General features: G+C 40.4%; 1 protein-coding gene across 1 annotated transcript in view; it reads right to left on the bottom strand.

Moving 5' to 3' along the window:
* LOC138885236 (uncharacterized) overlaps positions 1-22,216 on the bottom strand; it is a 76,093-nt gene that overhangs the window by 37,830 nt on the left and 16,047 nt on the right. Inside the window, exons 4-5 of the mRNA XM_070166153.1 lie at positions 2,362-2,532; positions 1,777-2,290 (exon numbers count right to left, since the gene is read on the bottom strand). Of these exons, the coding sequence (XP_070022254.1) occupies positions 1,777-2,290; positions 2,362-2,532 (685 nt within the window). The remainder of the gene's footprint in view (positions 1-1,776; positions 2,291-2,361; positions 2,533-22,216) is intronic.

Genomic DNA, 22,216 nt, shown 5'->3' with positions numbered 1-22,216 from the left:
AAATCACTAAGCATCTCCAAAATTGAAGGTACATCGAGTACTCGAGGACCGAAGTCAAAACCTCAAAACAAAAATGCACAACCCCAGAGTTGGGATCTCCGAAATCGCACGCCCTCGACGAGGCAATGCAAAGTTTACAAAGAATGTCTCCCGAGTCAAGAATCTTTCGACGACTCGGGGACTGCCATCAAAATCCCATCTCCATCAACTCACCAAAACACGAGGCCATAAGACCCCAAGCGGGCAGACTCGTTCCCGTAAAACCTACCTATGGCAGCAACTACATCTGTAAGACCTCAACGGCATGAAAAATCTGTAAGACCTCAACAACATGAAAAATCTATAAGACCTCAATAACATGAAAAAATTGTAAGACCTCAATAGGCATGAAAAAACTGTAAGACATCAACAGGCATGAAGAAACTGTAAGACCTAAACCGGCATGAAAAAACTGTAAGACCTCAACAGGCATGAAAAAAACTGTAAGACCTCAACAGACACGAAAATATTGTAAGACCTTACTACATGCATAAAACTCGATTCCCAAAGATTAGGCTATATGTCGCATTTGTAAGACTCCCGAAAGGGCATACCCTCGATGTAGACATCTAAACTACCACTCTCGGGATCAAATATGGCTTCGGCCAAACACAAATGACTATGGTCAATACGGCTGCACCAGCCAAATTAACGCGACTCGAGGACGCCCGATCGTCGCTATAAAATCACAAGCCATTACTTCGAATCTACTTCGAAAAGAACAGGTTAAACAGGCTACCCTCGATAGGCAAACGATTTTCGACCATGTTTGCTCCAAATCACAAGGCTTCGAGCTACTCAGCCTACAAACGAAACCTTTCGAGGTGCTCGTACATCGCCGTAAACTACTTGAAATCGTGGTTCTTCCCGAATCGACAATGGGTCAGGCAAAATCATTTCAAAAAAGTCCTTAACGAGAGGAAAACAAAGCCTACATATGCCCAAGGGAAAAAGCGTAAGAGCCATTGTCGCCAGCCAAACGAGCCTCAGGCCACACACTAAAAGGTCGCTACGTCCAAAAGCGTAAGAGCCACTGTCGCCAGCTTAAAATTTGAAATCTTGAGGATCAAAATGAGCTCGAGTTGTAACCCGATTTGGAGACCGTATCCAAAATAGTTAACTACACATGCCTAAGGTCATAGCGTAAGAGTCGTCGTCTCCAGCTTCATGAGCCTCAGGGCCACATACACAAAAGGTCGCTTCGACCCAACGCATAAGAGATGTTGTCTCCAGCCCACAAAAATACAAAACTTGAGGGTCAAATGAGCTTAAGTCGTAATTCGACTCGGAGACTGAACCCAAAATAGTTAAAATACAAATTCCCAAGGGTAAGGCATAAGAGCTATCGTCGCCCGCCCATGCAGACACAAAAGCTTAAGGGTCAAATGGGCTCGAGTCAAAACTTGACTAGGAGACCAAGCCCAAAACAGTTGAGCAAAATCATAAGATCTCTAATGCCAACTTACACTAAAGTCCTCATCACCCAAATGCGTGGGAGTCTCGGGGCCTGCCTAATGAGCCCCGGAGCCATATCACGAGTCTAAGGATCCTCATCAACTTCGATACTAGCTCACCCGGTCAAAAGCAAAGCAAAATGAGGTATACAAGAAATAAAGCTTCAGGCTTTCTTTTATTTTCAAACACAAAAAAGTGCATTCTCCATCTACAAATGCGCTCTGCAAGTATCACATACAAAATGGCAAAGTATACGCCCCGCCCCAAAAGGCTACGACCTACCAGCCTTATCTTTGCTCTTAGTAGTGTCGGACAGAAGTGACCGAGCATCACGCTCGTCCGTCCTCGCTCGAGCCAGCTCTTCTTGGAGAACCAAACCCCTGGTGCCAATCTCTTCAAGTACCCTTCTTCGGGATCTATAACAAACATATTCCTCGATCTTCTCTTCACGATCGAGGGCCCTCTTCAACTCGACTTGGGCATCAGTACCATCCTTCAAATGAATCGCCATCTCCTGATAAGCCTTAGTCCGGCTCAATGTTGCTTCAGCCCGAGCATCGACGATCTTAACCCTAACATTCGAAAGTTCAGACTCTAGCTTCGTGATCATATCCACTTGAACTGAAGCGTTGTCACGAGCCAAGTGGAGTTGGGCATCAAAGGCAGGAACTTTAGCCAAGGCACCCTTCTCTTCTGAAGCTTGAACCTGCACCTGAGCTCTTAGCTTACCACTGTCATTACTAACTCGGTCGACTTCACCTCTAAGGCTCTCTAGATCCTCCGTCTTTTTCTGCAACTGGGATAGGCAAAAGGTTAACCCAAAAGGTTAAAAAGCGAAACGTATACCCACTTGGGACATGAAATTACCTGCCCCATCAAATAGCTCTCGTAATTCGAGCTCCAGTACGCCTCATATCGCCAGTGTGTCAACTCAACTTCCTTCTCCTCGCAAAGGAGCCCAAGGGACCTACCCTCATCCATAGCTTTCTGGAGCCTAGCTCCATAACAAAGCTGTCCGGACTCAAGCTTGTCGGAGGCCTACAGAAGAAAACTCAGTAAGAAGTATAAGGTGATAGCAAGGAAGGAATAGTGCAACGCTCACCATGGTATTTTTCTACCCATCTATCCCGGGACAAAGCTCGCTACTCACACTCCTTGAATAACGAGTGTGTAAAGCCCCAGAAAATTTTTCTTAGTAATTTAAGATTTCGTGGTGCTAAGGTGGGCTAATTATTTTATCTTGCGTGCAAATGAGGATTAATAATATTATGGATATCATTTGGATATGGTAATAAGTTTATAAGTCTTATTATAATTGATTTAGGGTCTAAGGAGAAGCCTAAGTCTAATACAAGATGGAAAATTACGAAATAGACTAAAGTTGTAAATGAGTACGCACAAGACCTCACTTTGGACAAGTATATCTATATTTATATAAGGTTTTGTGCGATGCACAACCTATCAAATGAAAGGTCTTTGAGTCTAGTTTCCAACTCTTCAAACCATTCATCATTCGGACACTCATACCAGGAGTTATGACCAAATTACCAAAAGCAGCGCAGAATTTTACACTACCGCGGTGCCCCATGCGGTGCCCCATGCGGCGCGCCTGTGGGGAGGTACAGAGAGCATCCAAAAACGTTTTCTGAGCACTTTTTTCACAACCGCGGCGCCCCATGCGGCGCGGCTATACAAAATCGGGGTTTTTGTTAAAAAAACGACCTCATTTCGTCAAATAGATGGAAGGGACCATTTATTGAGAAAAAATTAGATACTTCTAGAGAGAGAGAATGCCCTAGAGTGGGAAAGTGTTACTCATCATTTCTTCTACAACTCTCGCTCAAATCTTGAAGGATTAACAAGGAAAACCACACTAGGTCTTCATCCTTGAGGTAAGATTCTATACCCTAACCCTTAATTTCGAATTTTAGCTAAAGGCGGGTATTAATCAAGAAAGTTTGTGGGTATTTGAGTGGTTATCTTGTTTGCATGTGTTGTCAAAAGGTGTAGGAACATGGTTGAGCTAAAAATGGAAAAGTATGGGTTGTGGGTTGATGAAATCCTCTATAAAAGGACCATAAGGATTTAACGCTCATATGGTGTTTGATAAAGTGCTCAAATGAGCTAGAATTATGAATATCTTCCTAAGTTGTATTCAATTTTGTTATGTCTCAAAGTAGATGGGCATTGCTAGAATTTCCGAAATGTTGTAGTAACTTAAGGAAAAGCTCTTTGAGGTATGTATGGCTAAAACCCCCTTTTATTTGAAATTAAGCTCCTTTGGCGTTTACGAAAGTGTGGTATGAATTGAATTGGTTAATGTATTGATTGTTATTGTGCATTAATTGATTTGCAATTAACTACACATATACGTGAAGGATGTGCCTCAATGTGAGTAATGTACCATTCTTGATAATTAGAGAAGTATGAAGAATACAATTATGTATTGAAATGCCTAGGCTATAAACCAAGATAGAAACTGAGAATTATTCATGCTAGCTATGTGGCCACTTACCTGTACTGCAACTTGAATTACTTTTTATATGCCTATGATCACAACCTGCAAGATGAATACTGAAAATGGAAAACAATGTGATAATGGTGGCCCTGAGTTCCAAGGAATTGATATGATATATATATATATGAAATAATGAATCAGATGTGATGACTAATGAGAAAGGAACAATGCCTAGATAAGGCGGCCTAGCCGATCGGGTCGTGATTGGACACCATGCCGCACACATGGTGGTAATATGCTGATATTGAATTCCGGATAAGGGAAATGAAATAGTGATTGAGATATATGCCTCCACTGAGGCAACCTAGCCGGTCGGGTCGTGATCGGACTCCGCTCAAGATAGCAGTGGTATTAAGAACAGCGATGAAGATATGAAAGAAATGCCCCAAACTAAGTTTTGGAAATTATATGAAGGATTGAATGAATTGCATATTTGATTTACTCATGTGATTTACTTGTACTTGCTTGATAGTTCTTTCTAGTAAAATGGTGTTTAGTTATACATACTAGTGCTATTCGATGACACTAACGTCCCTTTTGTCGGGGGCGCTATATTTTTTTTTATGAATGTAGGTGGCTCCATTGCGGATAGTGCCGATCGCGCATAGCGGAGGACCTTCTTCTCAAAGTCTTGGTGAGACCCTTTCTCCTTCAAGGGGTTATATTGTACATCTTCTTATTTTGGACTTTTACTTTTGAGGTATAGCCGGGGCCTTACCGGCATTATTATCACGTCTTTTGTATCCTTAGAGGCTCCGTAGACGTTTGTGTGGGTTATGTATAGGTATTGGATAGGTCAATGGACCATGTTATAACCTTGTACTCTTGCTTTCTTCTACACTATAACTTGTATGGAACCTTGGAAGTTTAGCCACGTTTTAAATGTTGTGATATAAAATGAACTAAGATGTTGAATGTACTATCTTTTCTAGTTTAAATTAAGATAAGCATGGCTTCCTTATTCCTATCAAGTTGGGTAGATAGCGGTTGATAAGGCTTGCTCAGTTGGGTTCACTCGATTGAGCGCCGGTCGCGCCTCCCGAAGTTGGGGCGTGACAAACTTGGTATTAGAGCCTAAGGTTTTAATGTGTCCTAGGATGTCTCGGAGCCGTGTCTAGTAGAGTCCTTCTTATCGGTGTGTTGTCGACCACATCTATAAGTTGGAGGTTACATGGACATTTAGGAATGTTACCCTTCTTCAACACTCCAGATCGTGTGATAAAGCTTGACAATAAGATTGTCTTCTAACTCGTGCATTGAGATTCAAGATAAGTTTAAACTTTCTTTCGTCTATTTCAAGTAATGTTGTCATATGGAATGACAAATGGGAAAAGGCCTGAATATTAAGGAGATGGCACATGTATCGTGTTGAACGAATGGTATGAATATATGAGATACGTACATCGTACCAGAATCATAATTTATTCGAGAAAAGTGTTAAAAATGATTACCACCTCTAAAGAAACATTGAATTGATAAGTGCTATATAAGCTTGAATAGCACATGTGGATAGTGTGAGAAACATGTAAATGATCCTAAGGTGTAAAAGAAAATTTGTTGTATAAGTATGTGATATATCTAAGGCATGACTAAGAGAGTAATGAAAAACATGTAGGTCTCTTATGGGAGACAAGAAGTTATGAAAGGAGAGTCAATTGAACCCCGATGAGAAGACCCATGTACATCGAACTTTATAAAAATCCAGAAGTGTACGAACTGATATTACACTCCTAAAGGATATTGATATGAGGAATTGAAATCCCAAGCCCATGTGGCTGAATAAGAGCAGAGAACTTATGAGGTTAATACCATTGTTACTTCAATCTCCCTAATAGTCGAACATATATGTGAGGGATAGAGAAATGAAACATATGTCCATGAAGTTGCTAAATTCAAGACTTGTGTCAAAATTTGGGACATTCGCCCTAAGTCGGGGAGGAAGGTCCATAGTAAGGCCACTTAAATACAATGAAACAAGAGTAAGACCATGTAGCTATGATGTTTGAGTATTTTGTTGAAGACATGCGTAGTCTAGAAAAGTGATAATGAATAACGTGATTATCTGAAAGGGTATGCTAATGGTAGACCACTAGTATCCCAAAATAAGGATGGAAGGTTAAGGAACGTAAATTCTTTATACATGGAAATGTGGATGATAGGGTCAATGATCCTAGAAACTAAGAGTATGTTTGTAAAGGGATTTTATACTTGTTAGAGGGTCAGGAACAATGGAACCTAAGTAAGTACTATAGGTCAAATATGGAAGGTTGCGAGTTTTAGAATGGGTTAATCATAGATCTGTGATTTAACCAAAGTACCAAGGCATTAAGAAAGGTGGAACGAGTGGGAGAAATATATGTGATTCTATAATAACCCAAGAGCGTATTTGGGCTTGATGGAGAGCCTCTAGATAATTTTACAAGCAAAGAAGTGTTAAGTGATATGACAATGAACACACTTTCCCACTGATATCCTAACAAGAGTTAAGAGGTGAGCTGGATGAATTTTCTTTTTAAGGAAAAAGACAATGTAACGTGTGGAAGAGTGCGTGGTTATTCACTAACTAGGAATAATGAGGCGAGAAGAAATGGGAAGAAAATCTATAAATTGAGATGTCCATGGTTATCGCAAAATAGTTCATATCAGAATGGTGGACTCGCCTGGAGCACAAGTATTAATAGAAGGTATAAAGGACTAACCGTAATGCTACCAGCATGAGTGACACTGAATGGTAACTAAAGGAGCTAGAGATAGTTCATGTCTACATATAATGGAAAGTGAGACTACTGGTTGTGAAGTTGTGGTATGATAAACTCATTAAACCAGGCACAATGATATTACAAGTTCACGGGAGATAGACAAGTGTGTAGCAAAATAAGGCCATCAATTATGCATTATGAGCAAAATAGAATGGGAATTAATATTCCAGTTAGAAAGAAAAGATGGTACCAGCATATTGTTCGGGCCAGTGGTGCTTTCTGAATTAAATATGTATGAAGAGTGTTGATATGTGTTTTAGGAAGTGTTGAACAGAAAATAGATATCATGAGAATGTTCACAAGGGAAAGTGGAGTGGTTTCTTAAATCCTATAAGGCACACAAAGAGGAAAGATGTTGTCCAGGAAAGGTCTGAGCACAATGTTACATTAGATTTGATGCAATGTCGTGCATGTTGATGATATTAAGGTGTGTGCGCAGGCTAGAAGATGTTTTTCCTTTGAAATAGAAGGTTCTATAAGAAAAATCATTTAGTAATATCTTTTGTTGAGAATTTGGCAGAGTTAGTTGTAAGTATTCACAGGAGATTGTAACCATATCAGGGAAATTATTGTAGAACTCGATTCGTGCGAGGTCTTATGTAAGAGAAATGTGATAAAGATGTTCCACTAATGATGCAATGTGTTAAGGTGATAGTTTTATGCCTCTAGGCAACCCAAGAATCATGAAAGGAACTATTCGACACATGACTTAGAACTTGCGGCGGTAGTTTTGTATAAAGATTGGGCGACATGTGTATGGAGTCCACGTTGATGTATTTATGAACCACAAGAGCCTTCAATACATTTTTTTAAACAAAAGGAGTTGAATCTGAGACAGAGAGGATGGCTCGGGTTACTCAAGGACTATGATATTGAGATTCTCTATCACCCGGGAAAGGCTAATGTCATGGAAGATGCACTTAGTCGAAAATCTATGGGGAGTTTGGCTCATTTGGGGGAATATCAGAGGCCGTTAGCCAGGGAGGTTTACCAGTTGGCCAGTTTGGGAGTTTACCTTGCGGGCTCTAGTGATGGAGGGGTAATTATACAAAATAGGGCCGAATCATCGCTTGTAGCGGAGGTGAAGGAAAAGCAATTCAACGATCCCTTGTTAGCACAATTGAAAGAGGGGATTCACAAACCCAATACCACAACTTTTTCCTTTGGCATGAATGATGGTACTCTACGGTACCAAGACCGCGTATGTGTTCCTAATATCGACGGTCTTCGGGAAAGGATCATGGCAGAAGCTCACACATCCAGGTATTCCATGCACCCCGGTTCTACAAAAATTTATCATGATCTCAAGAAAATTTATTGGTGGAACAACATGAAGAGGGATGTGGCAGATTTTGTAGCAAAATGTCCGAATTGTCAACAAGTGAAGGCCAAACATCAAAGGCCCGATGGATTGACTCAAAGCATAGAAATTCCAATATGGAAATGGGAGATGATCAATATGGATTTTGTAGTAGGGCTGCTGCGCACTCCGCGTAGGTTCGACTCAATTTGGGTGATCATTGACCGACTCACAAAATCAGCGCACTTCTTGCCAGTTAAATCTACTGACACAACGGAACAATATGCTCAGTTGTATATCAAAGAAATAGTCAGGTTGCATGGCACTCCAGTCTCAATCATTTCAGATCGAGGGGCTCAGTTCACGGCCAACTTTTGGAAGAAATTTCAGCAAGGTTTGGGTACGCAGGTAAACCTTAGCACATCTTTTCATACACAAACCGATGGGCAAGCAGAGCGAACTATTCAGACGCTTGAAGACATGTTGAGTGCTTGTACTATTGATTTCAAGGGTAGTTGGGATGACCATTTGCCATTCATAGAATTTGCTTACAACAACAGCTTCCATGCTAGTATCCAGATGGCACCATTCGAGGCACTATATGGTAGGAGATGCAGGTCTCCCATTGGGTGGTTCGAGGTTTGAGAAGCAGAATTGATAGGGCCGGACCTCGTGTATCAGGCCATGGAGAAAGTCAAGATTATTAAGGAGAGGTTGAAAACTGCTTAGAGTCGCCAAAAGTCTTATTCAAACATTCCTCGCAGATATTTGGAGTTCAAAGAAGATGATTGGGTATTTTTGAAGGTTTCCCCTATGAAGGGCATTATGCGATTTGGAAAGAAAAGGAAATTAAGTCCGAGGTATGTCGGACCGTACATAATCATTTAGAGGATTGGTCAGGTGGCATACAAGCTCGAGTTGCCACCCGAAATATCGTTGGTACATCTGGTCTTCCATGTATCTATGTTGAAGAAGGTAGTGGGAGATCCGTCTGTTATTGTACCAATTGAAGCTATTGAGGTTAATGAAGAACTATCTTATGAAAAAATTCCAGTTGCCATTCTTGATAGGCAAGTCCTAAAATTGAGAAATAAGGAAATTGCCTCTGTAAAAGTGTTATGGCAGAACTAGCAGGTTGAGGAAGCCACTTGGGAAGCCGAGGAAGAAATGAGAAATAAGTACCCACATTTGTTTGAATAGTTATGTAATAGCTTTCATGCATTTGGTTCCTATGAACTCTTATCTTTTGGTTTGATCTATGTTAAACTATTCCATTTTGGTTATATATGTTGCCTATGCGGCCATGGTTGGTGTTGTACAAGTTATGTTATGTCTATGGGACATGTATATGCTGTTAGGATATGTATCTGAGGCCCTCTGACAGGTAGATAGTCCTAGTTACAAAGGAAACTCTCGCGAAATTTTCGGAAATTTAAGGAGTTAGCCAAATTCGAGGCTGTTGATATATTTCATGATGTAAAAAGCAGAAGTTACATAAGGATGGCTAATGAATGAACCTTGATCCTCATTCGAGGACAAATGATCTTACGCGGGGGAGAATGTAAAGCCCCAGAAAATTTTGCTTAGTAATTTAAGATTTCGTGGTGCCAAGGTAGGCTAATTATTTTATCTTGCGTGCAAATGAGGATTAATGATATTATGGATATCATTTGGATATGGTAATAAGTGTATAAGTCTTATTATAATTGATTTAGGGTCTAAGGAGAAGCCTAAGTCTAATACAAGTTGGAAAATTACCAAATCGACTAAAGTTGTAAATGAGTACGCATAAGACCTCACTTTGGACAGGTATATATCTATTTATATAAGGTTTTGAGCGATTCACAACCTATCCAATGAAAGGTCTTTGAGTCTAGTTTCCAACGCTTCAAACCATTCGTCATTCGGACACTCATACCAGGAGTTATGACCAAATTACCAAATGCAGCGCAAAAGTTTACACTACCGCGGCGCCTCATGTGGTGCCCCCTGCGGCGCGCCTGTGGGGAGGTACAGAGAGCATCCAAAAACGTTTTTTGAGCACTTGTTTCACAACTGCGGCACCCCACGCAGCACGGCTATACAAAATTGGGTTTTATGTTATAAAACGACCTCATTTCGTCAAATAGATGGAAGGGACCATTTCTTGAGCAAAAATCAGATACTTTTAGATAGAGTGAATGCCCTAGAGTGGGAAAGTGTTCCTCATCAATTCTTCTACAACTCTTGCTCAAATCAAGAAGGATTAACAAGGAAAACCACACTAGGTCTTCATTCTTGAGGTAAGATTCTATACCCTAACCCTTAATTTCGAATTTTAGCTAGAGGCGTGTATTTATCAAGAAAGTTTGTGGGTATTGGAGTTGTTATCTTGTTTGCATGTGTTGTCAAAAGGTGTAGGAACATGGTTGAGCTAAAAATGGAAAGGTATGGGTTGTGGGTTGATGAAATACTCTATAAAAGGACCATAAAGATTTAACGCTCATATGGTGTTTGATAAAGTGCTCAAATGAGCTAGAATTATGAATATCTTCCTAATTTGTGTTCAATTTTGTTATGTCTCGAAGTAGATGGGCATTGCTAGAATTTCCGGAATATTGTAGTAACTTAAGGAAAAGCTCTTTGAGGTATGTATGGCTAAAACCCCCTTTTATTAAAAATTGAGCTCCGTTGGCGTTTACGAAAGTGTGGTAAGATTTGAATTGGTTAATGTATTGAATGTTATTGCGCATTAATTGATTTGCAATTGACTACACATATACGTGAAGGATGTGCCTCAATGTGAGTAATGTACCATTCTTGTAAATTAGAGAAGTATGAAGAATACAATTATGTATTGAAATGCTTAGGCTATAAACCAAGATAGAAACTGAGAATTATTCATGATAGCTATGTGGCCACTTACCTGTACTGCAACTTGAATTACTTTTTATATGCCTATGATCACAACCTGCAAGATGAATACTGAAAATGGAAAACGATGTGATAATGGTGGCCCTGAGTTCCAAGGAATTGATATGATATATATATGAAATAAAGATTCAGATGTGATGACTAATGAGAAAGGAACAATGCCTAGATAAGGCGGCCTAGCCGATCGGGTCGTGATTGGACACCATGCCGCACACATGGTGGTACTATGCTGATATTGATTTCCGGATAAGGGAAATGAAATAGTGATTGAGATATATGCCTCCACTGAGGCAACCTAGCCGGTCGGGTCGTGATCGGACTCCGCTCAAGATAGCGGTGGTATTAAGAACAGCGATGAAGATATGAAAGAAATGCCCCAAACTAAGTTTTGGAAATTATATGAAGGATTGAATGAATTGCATATTTGATTTACTCATGTGATTTACTTGTAATTGCTTGATAGTTCTTTCTAGTAAAATGGTGTTTAGTTATACATACTAGTGCTATTCGATGACACTAACGTCCCTTTTGCCGGGGGCGCTATATTTTTTTTATGAATGTAGGTGGCTCCATTGCGGATAGTACCGATCGGGCATAGCGGAGTACCTTCTTCTCAAAGTCTTGGTGAGCCCCTTTCTCCTTCAAGGGGTTATATTGTACATCTTCTTATTTTGGACTTTCACTTTTGAGGTATAGCCGGGGTCTTACCGGCATTATTATCACGTCTTTTGTATCCTTAGAGGCTCCGTAGACGTTTGTGTGGGTTATGTATGGGTATTGGATAGGTCAATGGACCATGTTATAACCTTGTACTCTTGCTTTCTTCTACACTATAACTTGTATGGAACCTTGGAAGTTTAGCCACGTTTTAAATGTTGTGATATAAAATGAACTAAGATGTTGAATGTACTATCTTTTCTAATTTTAATAAAGGTAAGCATGGCTTCCTTATTCCTATCAAGTTGGGAAGATAGCGGTTGATAAGGCTTGCTCAGTTGGGTTCACTCGATTGAGCGTCGGTCGCGCCTCCCGAAGTTGGGGTGTGACAGAGTGGGCTGCCAAATCCTTGGACTAAGCCCGGCAGGTCAAGGACGTCGCCCGACGCCCATAGAACCACTACAGAAGAAGGGAGGAAGACACAGCTACTAAACCAGCTCTCGCCATAGGCAAGCCTGGTAAAGCGCGGGGCGCACCACCTAAGAGTATAGCCCCATTCTTCAATAAATAATACATGCTCCTAGGGTACAATGCCAGCAGTCCGCACCCGGGCGAAGCGACTCGTCCATACCCGGTCTCTATTGTCTTCGACAACAACAACGAAGGGCATAATCAATCGACACCATGAAGTCAGCGGACCCCGATGATCCCGAAGACCGAGGGCGGAGCTCTCCCCTCACTGTCGAATAAACCCCGACATAGTCGTCGTGGCAGTCACAAAGTTGAAGAACTAAAAGGCGAAAAGATGTGCAGGCATGTTATGCCGGAATACCGAAAACATGGTGCAGAAAGAAAATGACAACTGCTTAAAATGGGGTAACCCCTGAGAAGGCATAAATAGCCTCATATTATATGTGGGAAAGATGGCGACGATTCGCCTACCTCAAAGCCAGTCGAAAACGCTAGCCAATAACATCCTCTCTAGTCCTGAGGCGGTACCCGGCCTCGACGACCTCCGTCAAGGTAAGGCTACGCTCCAAGGAGCCGACGATACCTTTGCCAACACAAGGGTGGCACCCGACCTCGAGGATCTCCATCAAAGGGAATCAGGCTTTGAAGAAATGAGAGTTTTTGAGTGTCACCCATATGGACCTGGCTCCGGGTGCCATCCAAGGTCGGACAAACCCTCTTCCAGAATCTATCTACATCACCATAAGGATATTCACACTAAAACACACTTCCAGGTGGTCCGAGTGCGAGCAAGTCTTTGCTCGCAGACTGCTCTCAAGAGATCAAAAGCAGCCCCCGCCCACGGGTCCCTGAGAAACTTTTTTCTCAAAGGTTATTACGGAACTCAACTGGTAAGTCATGACTCCGAGGCCCAAACCATTATTCTTTTTTTGCGCGAAGTCAGGGTCCCGACGGCCCGAGTCTATCGGCCTTATTCAGGTTCAATCTAAGGAATTGCAAAAGACCCCGCGCGAAGCCATTTTCATCAACCGAAGGCCGGAAGGAATACTCGCATCCGGGTTCAGTATTAGCAACAACAAATAGGATCGCGCATTCGGAGTCTCCGCAAACATAAAGGAATACGACAAGTATCAAATGAAGAAGTCAAGAAAATATCTTTATATTCATAAACGTTTGCTTACAACGGCCCTCGAGGGGTCCTTACATATGATTACAAAAGCCCGCAAAGGGATCCTTACACAGGAACAAAGAGCGGAAGGGTGTAAATACATCAAAAGCCTAAGAATCTAGCCTATTCCCAAAAGTGCGTCCTCAATAGCGACATATTCGGTATAATCTCCTCAAGCGCGCGACCTCAAAGACAATATCTTTCAAGCGAAAACCCCTCGGGAGTCTCATCTTGACACTCCCGAAATGGCATCTTCAAAAGGGAAGATATAGAAGAGGAGAGAGATAGAGAAGAGCAAAGTGACAAATGAGAAGCCAAAAGGAGACAAGAAGTGGCTGGGTGAAATATCTAGCTAGTATGAACTCCGCCAATATTACTATTATAAAGCCACTTCTTGAGACCTTGCCTCGGCATGGGAGGTGACATTTAGTAGAAAGTGCTGCCATACCCCACGGAATCCAAAGGAGGTGTAATGCGCCAAGCCGAGTAAGGAGGGTGAGCAGCGGTGTATAATCCGAGCCCCCTCTTGAGCAGCGGTGTATAATCCAAATACTTCTTCGGGTCAAAGGAAATTGGTCCTCTGCCTCATCGCCCCAAGATAGCGGAGACAACAACAACAATAACATAAAGGCGGCATAACTTCGTTCGACCAGAGAGGGTCCGGGAGATAGGCCATAGCATGCCTGATGTCGCCATAAAATCTTGAGGCCATGGGCCTCAAACATGGTAAAACAACAAAGAGTAAAGATAGCAAGAAAGGAGGAAAGGATAGATATCGGAGGATGCTTGGATGAAAAACTGGTCACAAAATGTCCCATTTATAGAAGAGAAAGGCAAAGTAACTGATGACGCCATTATCGCCAACGTAACGACAGGCGCATTCAATGCGTTCATAGGAGCTGAATCAACGTCGACATTATGACCCCAAAGAACGACAAATCATGACGCATCAGATCTCCATGAAAAAGAGAAATGATGAAACATTTCGGTATTCATAAAGGCTTGCATCATCAATACGACATCATTTTGGGAGCCCATAGAGTGGGATGTCAAAATAATTTCTTATTGCTTATCTCTAAGAAACGTGGGGACTATCTGTGTATGGCAAAATCGGGGGGGGACCAATTTCTCGTTAGTAAAGTACTTCAGGAGATCGCCTCGGAGGCTCAAGACCTCGGGCCGGGTACCTCCCTCAAGATCTGTTGACACCCGGCCTGGGGATAATGTTGGATGAGATCCCAACGAGCATGGGAGGCTTCCTAAGAATGCATCCAGGGCCGGTTAAGTCTACCAGGGTAGTCAAACGCTGGTCTACGTCTACATCATGAAGCTAGTTAGATGTCCCATCCCGCTTCCTTTATCATTTAATGTATCTTGTACTAAGTTTGGATTCCCCCTATTATAAAAGGGGAATCATTGACACTTTGTAAGCAAGTTGCTCTAACTATTCTACACAAGATTAATAACAACTCTCTCTCTCTTTTCTCTCTTACTCGGTCGAGACTACCTCTTTCATTTATTGCTTTCATACTTGTTCTTCATTTATTGCTTGATATTGTCCATAGAGAGCCTCCCTTAATTATATCCTAACTATTAGCCCTTTCCTAATTATTACCATTTTCACGGTAAACAAATCTCCAAAACACCTCAAACAATATCGAATCAACCAATTAGCATCAGATTCAAGCCTAAGAACTTCAAAAACTCTCAAAATACGCATTCGATCAAAAAGTCTATCAAACCTCGTCCAAATGACCTGAAAATTTGCACACGCGTCACATTTAACACTAGGAAGCTACTCTAACTTCCATAATTCCATTCCGGCCCTCGGATCAAAATCTCATTATCGAACCGGAAACTTAAAAAATTCAACTTTCGGCATTTCATGCCTAAATTAGCTACAGACATCCAAAACACAATCCGAACATGCTCCTAAACCCGAAATTACCCAATGAAGCTAACGGAACCATCAGAATTCCATTCTGATGCCGTCTTCACACCTTTTTGACTACGATCAAATTTTCAAAACTTAATCCCTCATTTAAGGACTAAGTGTCCCAAAACTCTCCGAAACTCCAAATAATTCCTCATGGAAACTCACAATAGCAGAAACAAACACAGGGAAAATAGTTAATAGAGGATCGGGACGTTAGTTCTTAGGACGACCGGCCGGGTCGTCACATCCTCCTACACTTAAACATTCGTTCGTCCTTGAACGAGCATAGAGACATACCTGAAGTAGTGAAAAGATGAGGGTAACGACTGCACATATCTTGCTCGGTCTCCCAAATCGCCTCCTCGACCAGCTGACCCCTCCATTGAACCTTCACTTATGCAATGTTCTTTGACCTCAGCTTTCTAACCTGCCTGTCCAATATTACCACTGGCTCCTCAACATAAGATAGATCCTTGTCCAACTAGACCGAACTGAAATCCAACACGTGAGACGAATCATCGTGATACCTTCGGAGCATGGAAACATGAAATACCGGATGAACTTCTGCGAAGCTGGGAGGTAGGGCAAGCTCATAAGCAACCTCCCCAACACGCCGCAATATCTCAAAATGACCAATAAACCTCAGACTCAACTTTTCTTTCTTCCCAAATCTCATTACGCCTTTCCTAGGTGAAACCCGAAGCAGAACCCGCTCTCCAACCATATAGGCAACATCACGAACCTTCGGGTCCGCGTAACTCTTCTGTATGGACTGGGCTATACGGAGTCTATCCTGAATCACCTTAACCTTATCCAAAGCATCATGAACCATGTCTGTGCCTAATAATCTAGCCTCACCCGGCTCGAACCAACCCACCGGGGATCTACACCGCCTACCATATAAAACCTCACACGGTGCCATCTGAATGTTGGACTGATAGCTGCTATTGTAGGCAAACTCCGCCAATGGCAAGAACTGATCCCAAGACCTTCCAAACTCAATCACACACGCACAGAGCATATCCTTAAGAATCTAAATAGTGCACTCAGACTGTCCATCTGTCTGAGGGTGAAATGTTGTACTCAACTCCACCCGAGTACCCAACTCATGCTGAACGGCCCTCCAGAACCGTGATGTGAACTGAGTACCTCTATCTGAAATGATAGAAACTGGAATACCATGCAGACAAACAATCTCCCGGATATAAATCTCTGCCAATCGCTCCGAACAATAGGTAGTACACACATGAATGAAGTGTGTAGACTTGGTCAGCCGATCCACAATCACCCAAATGGCATCGAACTTCCTTAAAGTCCGTGGGAGCCCAACTACAAAGTCCATGGTGATCCGCTCCCACTCCCACTCTGGAATCTCTATCTACTGAAGCAACCCACCCGGTCTCTGGTCCTTATAGCTGACAGTTGAGGCACCGAGCTACAAACCCAACTATATCTTTTTTCATCCACCTCCACCAATAGTTATGAAATAGCATATTATTTATGTTGATTTCATTTTAGATCATGCGAAAAAAAGAAGAAGGTGCCATAGCATACCTTTGATATCTTCTATCCAATCTTTAAGCAAGCTCAATATGATCTTCTTACGTCTACAATGAGTAAACCGACTTCGTCGTTATCATATAAGCGTTGTAACTATCATATTTGGAAACTAATATTCTACAAGAAAACGAACATCACCTCCCCTATTCTTACTACACCCCATATGTTACCAAAAGTCACCAAACATCCCAAACAACAAAAATATAATTCAATATAAGCACTCCAATTTGTTCAACAACCATTTTGAGCGGCAAGCTTGATTTACGATTAACAAAAAATGGTTTGAATCCAAGCCCTTTTCCATGAATCTTCCTATAACATATATAACATAATACTTATTCTTACCATCTCCTTTTCAACCCAAAACACCATAAGCATAATCTTCAAATTTATTGCACACACCTAGCACCTTAACGTTTATTGTCAACATCTTATTTTTCATGTTATATTCTTCAATCCACTGAATTAGCACATAGATAAGCTTAACAACAGCAGACATAAAATAATCAAACTATTTATAACAATTTCCAGCCACAACAAATATATAGCCTCAATACAGCCCACAAAAAAAGATAACGATTCATTATGCCATGTCAATTACTATCTTGTAGATTTTCACTCAAACAACTCAACCAACACATGATTGACCTTAAGCACAAACAAGAACATGATTTACTTACCTTAGGCAGTAGATACAACTTGAAATCCCCAGCTGGTGTAGCTCACAACAACCCTCAATCACACCACAACACTATAGGAGATGTATTCTCTTCTTGAATACACTTTTGTGTTAATGTTGGTGTGTAAACACATGTACTTTGCCTTGAAACTATAATATACATGAAGGAGGTACTGATTCGTATCTTAATCATAAAGAACAACATAAAATCTAAGGTTACTTACCTTTGAAGAACCCTCCAAAAAAACTACAAGATGAAGAACTACGATCTAGCAAGCACCACGGGATTTCTAGCATTGGATTCATGTCTTTATTTTAGGTTTTCACCCTAGAATCATGGAGGAACACTTGGAGAGCATTTAGGAAGGTTTAGGAACAATTTTGGATGAGAAAAATGAGGTAAGACGACATATAAATGATTTAAATACAAGCTGAAGTTTAAACCAACTTTGTGGGTCCCATGGGAGCTGCTTGTGCAGTCTCGCAAAAAATACGAATATCTCTCTAGTCAGATGTTGTATCGACGAACGGTTTAATGAATTAGTAACTAGACTTGTAGATCTTCAAATTGATATGTAGATAATCCCTTTATTCCAAGTATATAGGGAGAAAAGTGCAGCTACATTTAACCTAAATTTCAGCACATTATGAATGCAACTTGTGATGACCTTTGCCAACTTTTGTTCCACAACTCACTTGACTTAAAAACATAAAACACGACTATAATATGACTAAAATGACTCATAACTTAATATCTTCATCATGTTAATCACCCTAGTCTCACCCCAAAAGTATATATAATAACATTCCAAACTTGTCGACTTTCAACGAAACTTATTTTCTTCAATTCGTTTAGTGTCTAAGCTTTCCAACCCTTTTGGTACTTGTTATTCATGATCTTAAAGATTTGTAACCTCCAATATAACATGATGAACTTATGTTATATAATTTCAAAAACGATCTCATTTCCGAGCTAACATCAATTAGAGTATGACGTACTCTCACATACGAAAATATGGGATGTAACATCATTCCCCCCTTTGGAACATTCGTCCTCGAATGTTGACTAATGCATTTATCGATCTCATAACCTGTAGCTCTTACGAATAATTTAATATTGTCCTTTATATCTAGGAAATTATTCTGTAAATAAATCCAAAGGTCAGGGTATTGCCCCATGTAGGCCTCTTTCTCATACCATGACTTCTGGTCGGAATTCTTCCGATCTCATAACTGTTGTTACATTCTGTCATGCATCATGTACAACCATGTACTGATATGTGTGCCAATACAACTCTTCTATCCTCTTTCCTCCATCTTTTAGACAATCTCTAGGCCTCACTTTGTGAACATATATAAAACTATGACAAGATGTCCCTCTAGGCATCTATAGGTGTACTAAAGTTCTTCGCTTGGTACTTTGTCGAACTTACGACTATTTCTATGCCTTTATTCATAGCCTCTGTTATCTATGCTTATAGTGTTACACATCTAGGTAGGTCTTACTATATCCTAACTCTTACTTCAGTTTATTATTATCGAGGTCTGCCACCCAGCTCTGGGTTACTCTTTCGTTGCTTGTCCTATATGTATAAATCTAAGTCCTTTAATGCTTCCTCATTACTATTCATCTTAATAATGATGGTCTAATCTCATCTCATACTTTGCAACTTTTATCCATCCACTGGTGATTCACCTTAATGTTGATCCATAATCTACCACTGATAACTTGAAACCTCTTATAAAATACATTGTCACTAGGGCTCACATCTCATCGGGGAGCATCTGAAGTGATTTTCCCGATCTACCTAGGGACGATAATATACTTCAATAACCGTATTTCATAGCATCCTAACATGATTCATCTTATAGGAGTATTCCAATCCCGTGCAATTCATAAAATCCCTTTTCTTTAAATTATTCCTCAATTAAAGGCCTAAATGTCATCCTCTTATCTATCACAATTACGCCCTTATTTTACTATCAGGGAAGCATTTCGTCTCTTCTAATTTCTCCTAGTCTTAGAATCCTCTGTGTTCATTCAGGCTGTACCGAGCTTTTTATTACATATGGAAAACATCAGCTCCCTTGTTTTGATGGGTTTAATCACGAGAACTTACATATTCTTATCATCTTTTCACTTACCTTTTCATATACTTACTCCTATCTACCTAAAACCTTGTTTCTCTACGATACTTTACCTTACGACCTACACCTATCTATTTATACTACTCGCAACCTTCCTTTAACTTGCTAGCACCATAAATTTCCTTTTGTCCCTTCTCAGTTGTCCTTAACTGTAAGCAATTACTTTTCCTGGTTTTTCTATCACTTGTTGCATGAATACTTGGCTTGTCTTATTGCCCACGAATACTGTAATTTCCTGTACCTCATATGATCTCAAACATCACCTTTGATTTTTCTTTCCCATTCATTAGCCATGATAGGTGCCACTTTCTTATGGAGTGTTTACAATATTGTAGTGAGACTGTTGTTACAAGATCATTTACTCTTTAGCTCACTATGCTTAGGTGGAAACCTTCTTCCTTATTTCCTCAGCTAGTCTTTCGTTATAGTACTTAAGGAGACCTTCTGGCTCTTGTAAAGTTGCAAGCTTGTTATATTGTGATCCCGAGCGAAATTTTCGTTGTTCTTACTCACCTATAATAATCCTTAGCTACATAACTTCGTGCCCTTGTGCTCGTAGGGTTACCTCTAAGCTCAAATTTTGATTGTATCCTTAGTGGCACTCTCTCTTATTTTCATAAAACTTAAATGGTACCTTTAACTGCCTCAACTCCTATCTAAATTTTTTTAGATGATTGTGATCTCGTATCTGCGAGGTTGAATTCTCTATGTTGTGGTTCATTACATTTATCTTGCATGATCTATTGATTTATCTATGACATCTTGTCTAGCCATAGCCGGGCTCTTCCTGAATCAACTACTAATTACTTGTTGGTCCATTCTCATATATATATTCTGCATAATCTCTCTTGGGATACATCATTTGTCTTAACTTAACTCAAGTGTCCATTCACACTTATTTATCAATAATATCCTGGCCGGAAAATTTTACTGCATCTCCTCAGTGTCGTGCTTATATAATGTTCTGGAGTCGCAACATATATACAGGAACTGAATAAATGCAACATCATCCCTTTCTCCTTTTTACCACATTCTTCCTTTACCATTCCATAGTTACCTGAACCACTTAACTCTGACTTAATACTATATCACACTATATTCCCCCATTTAGGGGAGTACTAAGATTTAGTACTACAACGATCCACCTATAGATGTTTTACCTCTTCATCTTTGGCTTCTTTTCACACCATCAATGAACCTTAATCGCCTTATGGTAACCTTATGTACCAGGGATAACCAAAATTTCTTACGCACGAAGGTGACACCTAGTGTAACTAGCACACGTATCCCTTAAGATTAACCCTGCTCAGAGTGCTTTCTTTAGGTAAGCGACTTAATAAATGACCTTTAAAGGTTATTCGTCTGTTGTCTATTCTATTAATGTTGGGACACGATCTCTGAAATTCTCACAATGTCGACCATTATCAAATCCTTCGGTCCCTAATTCATGTTTGATTTTATCTTGTTTACTAGACCATACTAATTTCTATTACCACAGGGGATCCAACATAGCCTTCCGATAATCACATTGGACTCACCAACTCATTTCTCGAAATGAGGATATGACCTTTGGCCTATACTCTATTATTGTCTCAAGGCCTGTCACCTCTTGTCTTTTCCTTCACTTGACTATAGACTCTATCGTCGTGTCATATTTTGATTTACCGTTATTACCCATTTATCACATCTTACTCATTATATTTTATTTACTCTTTTCTTATTCTCCTCCTAATATTTCTATTTATCACCTTATTCTGAAAACTTCAACAAAACATTCTTTCACTTTAACTTCCCCTTGCTCCATCCACTGGCTCTTCGGGTCACCTAACATTCTCTCTTTACTAGGGACAGGAGCCATACAAGGGTAAATATTTATCTCTTCTAGGATTGTGTCGATCATCTAAATTTTCTGGACATTCTAGCATTTCATATCTAAATGTACTATTCTAGAGTGCAACATTGAGTTGTCTCGTAAGGAGAACTATTACCACATTTGCAATATCCTTCAGAAATGTCAGCTAATGCTAACAATCCATCCACCATTTTGGGTTACTCTAACTCCAACCGGATCCTGATATCCCATATTTCGCTTAAATAATATATGTTAGCTCCCATAGGGCATAACTGAGATGGGAGTGGCCAATTGTATAGATATCTGTTACTGTTGAAAGTAACTCATAATACTTATGTTTCTCTGCCTGAATTGTAAAAACTGATAATCTTCACTAACTGGATACCTCGTACCCTTCTTCACCTTGCTTCTTTTGCTTGTTGAAACTTGTATCTACCTTCTGTTTCTTTTATTGCTTTTTACCATATGGGTGGATAGATATTCATGCTTTAGGGCTCCTTATCAAGAAGCTTACACGTCTTAGTACACACATAACCTACTAAAGACCTTACATTTACTCATCATAAGCGTGATGCAAAATCAAGTTCCTCTAACTCAGCTCTTCCAGAGCCACATTCAATCTCTTACCAACTGTCTTTGTTGATGTAGGTATCATTGTATTACGACTAAAGTCGAATTTAGGAGTTTGAATTCTTACAATTGAGCTCTACCACATGATCTAGAATAAGAAGAAAGAGTGAAAGTCCTAAATGCCTAGTAGC

The sequence above is a fragment of the Nicotiana sylvestris genome, chromosome 2 (assembly GCF_000393655.2).
Source record: "Nicotiana sylvestris chromosome 2, ASM39365v2, whole genome shotgun sequence".
Classification (NCBI taxonomy): Eukaryota; Viridiplantae; Streptophyta; class Magnoliopsida; order Solanales; family Solanaceae; genus Nicotiana; species Nicotiana sylvestris.
Note: the sequence above shows the minus strand (reverse complement) of the source record. Positions and strands in the feature narration are given on the sequence as shown.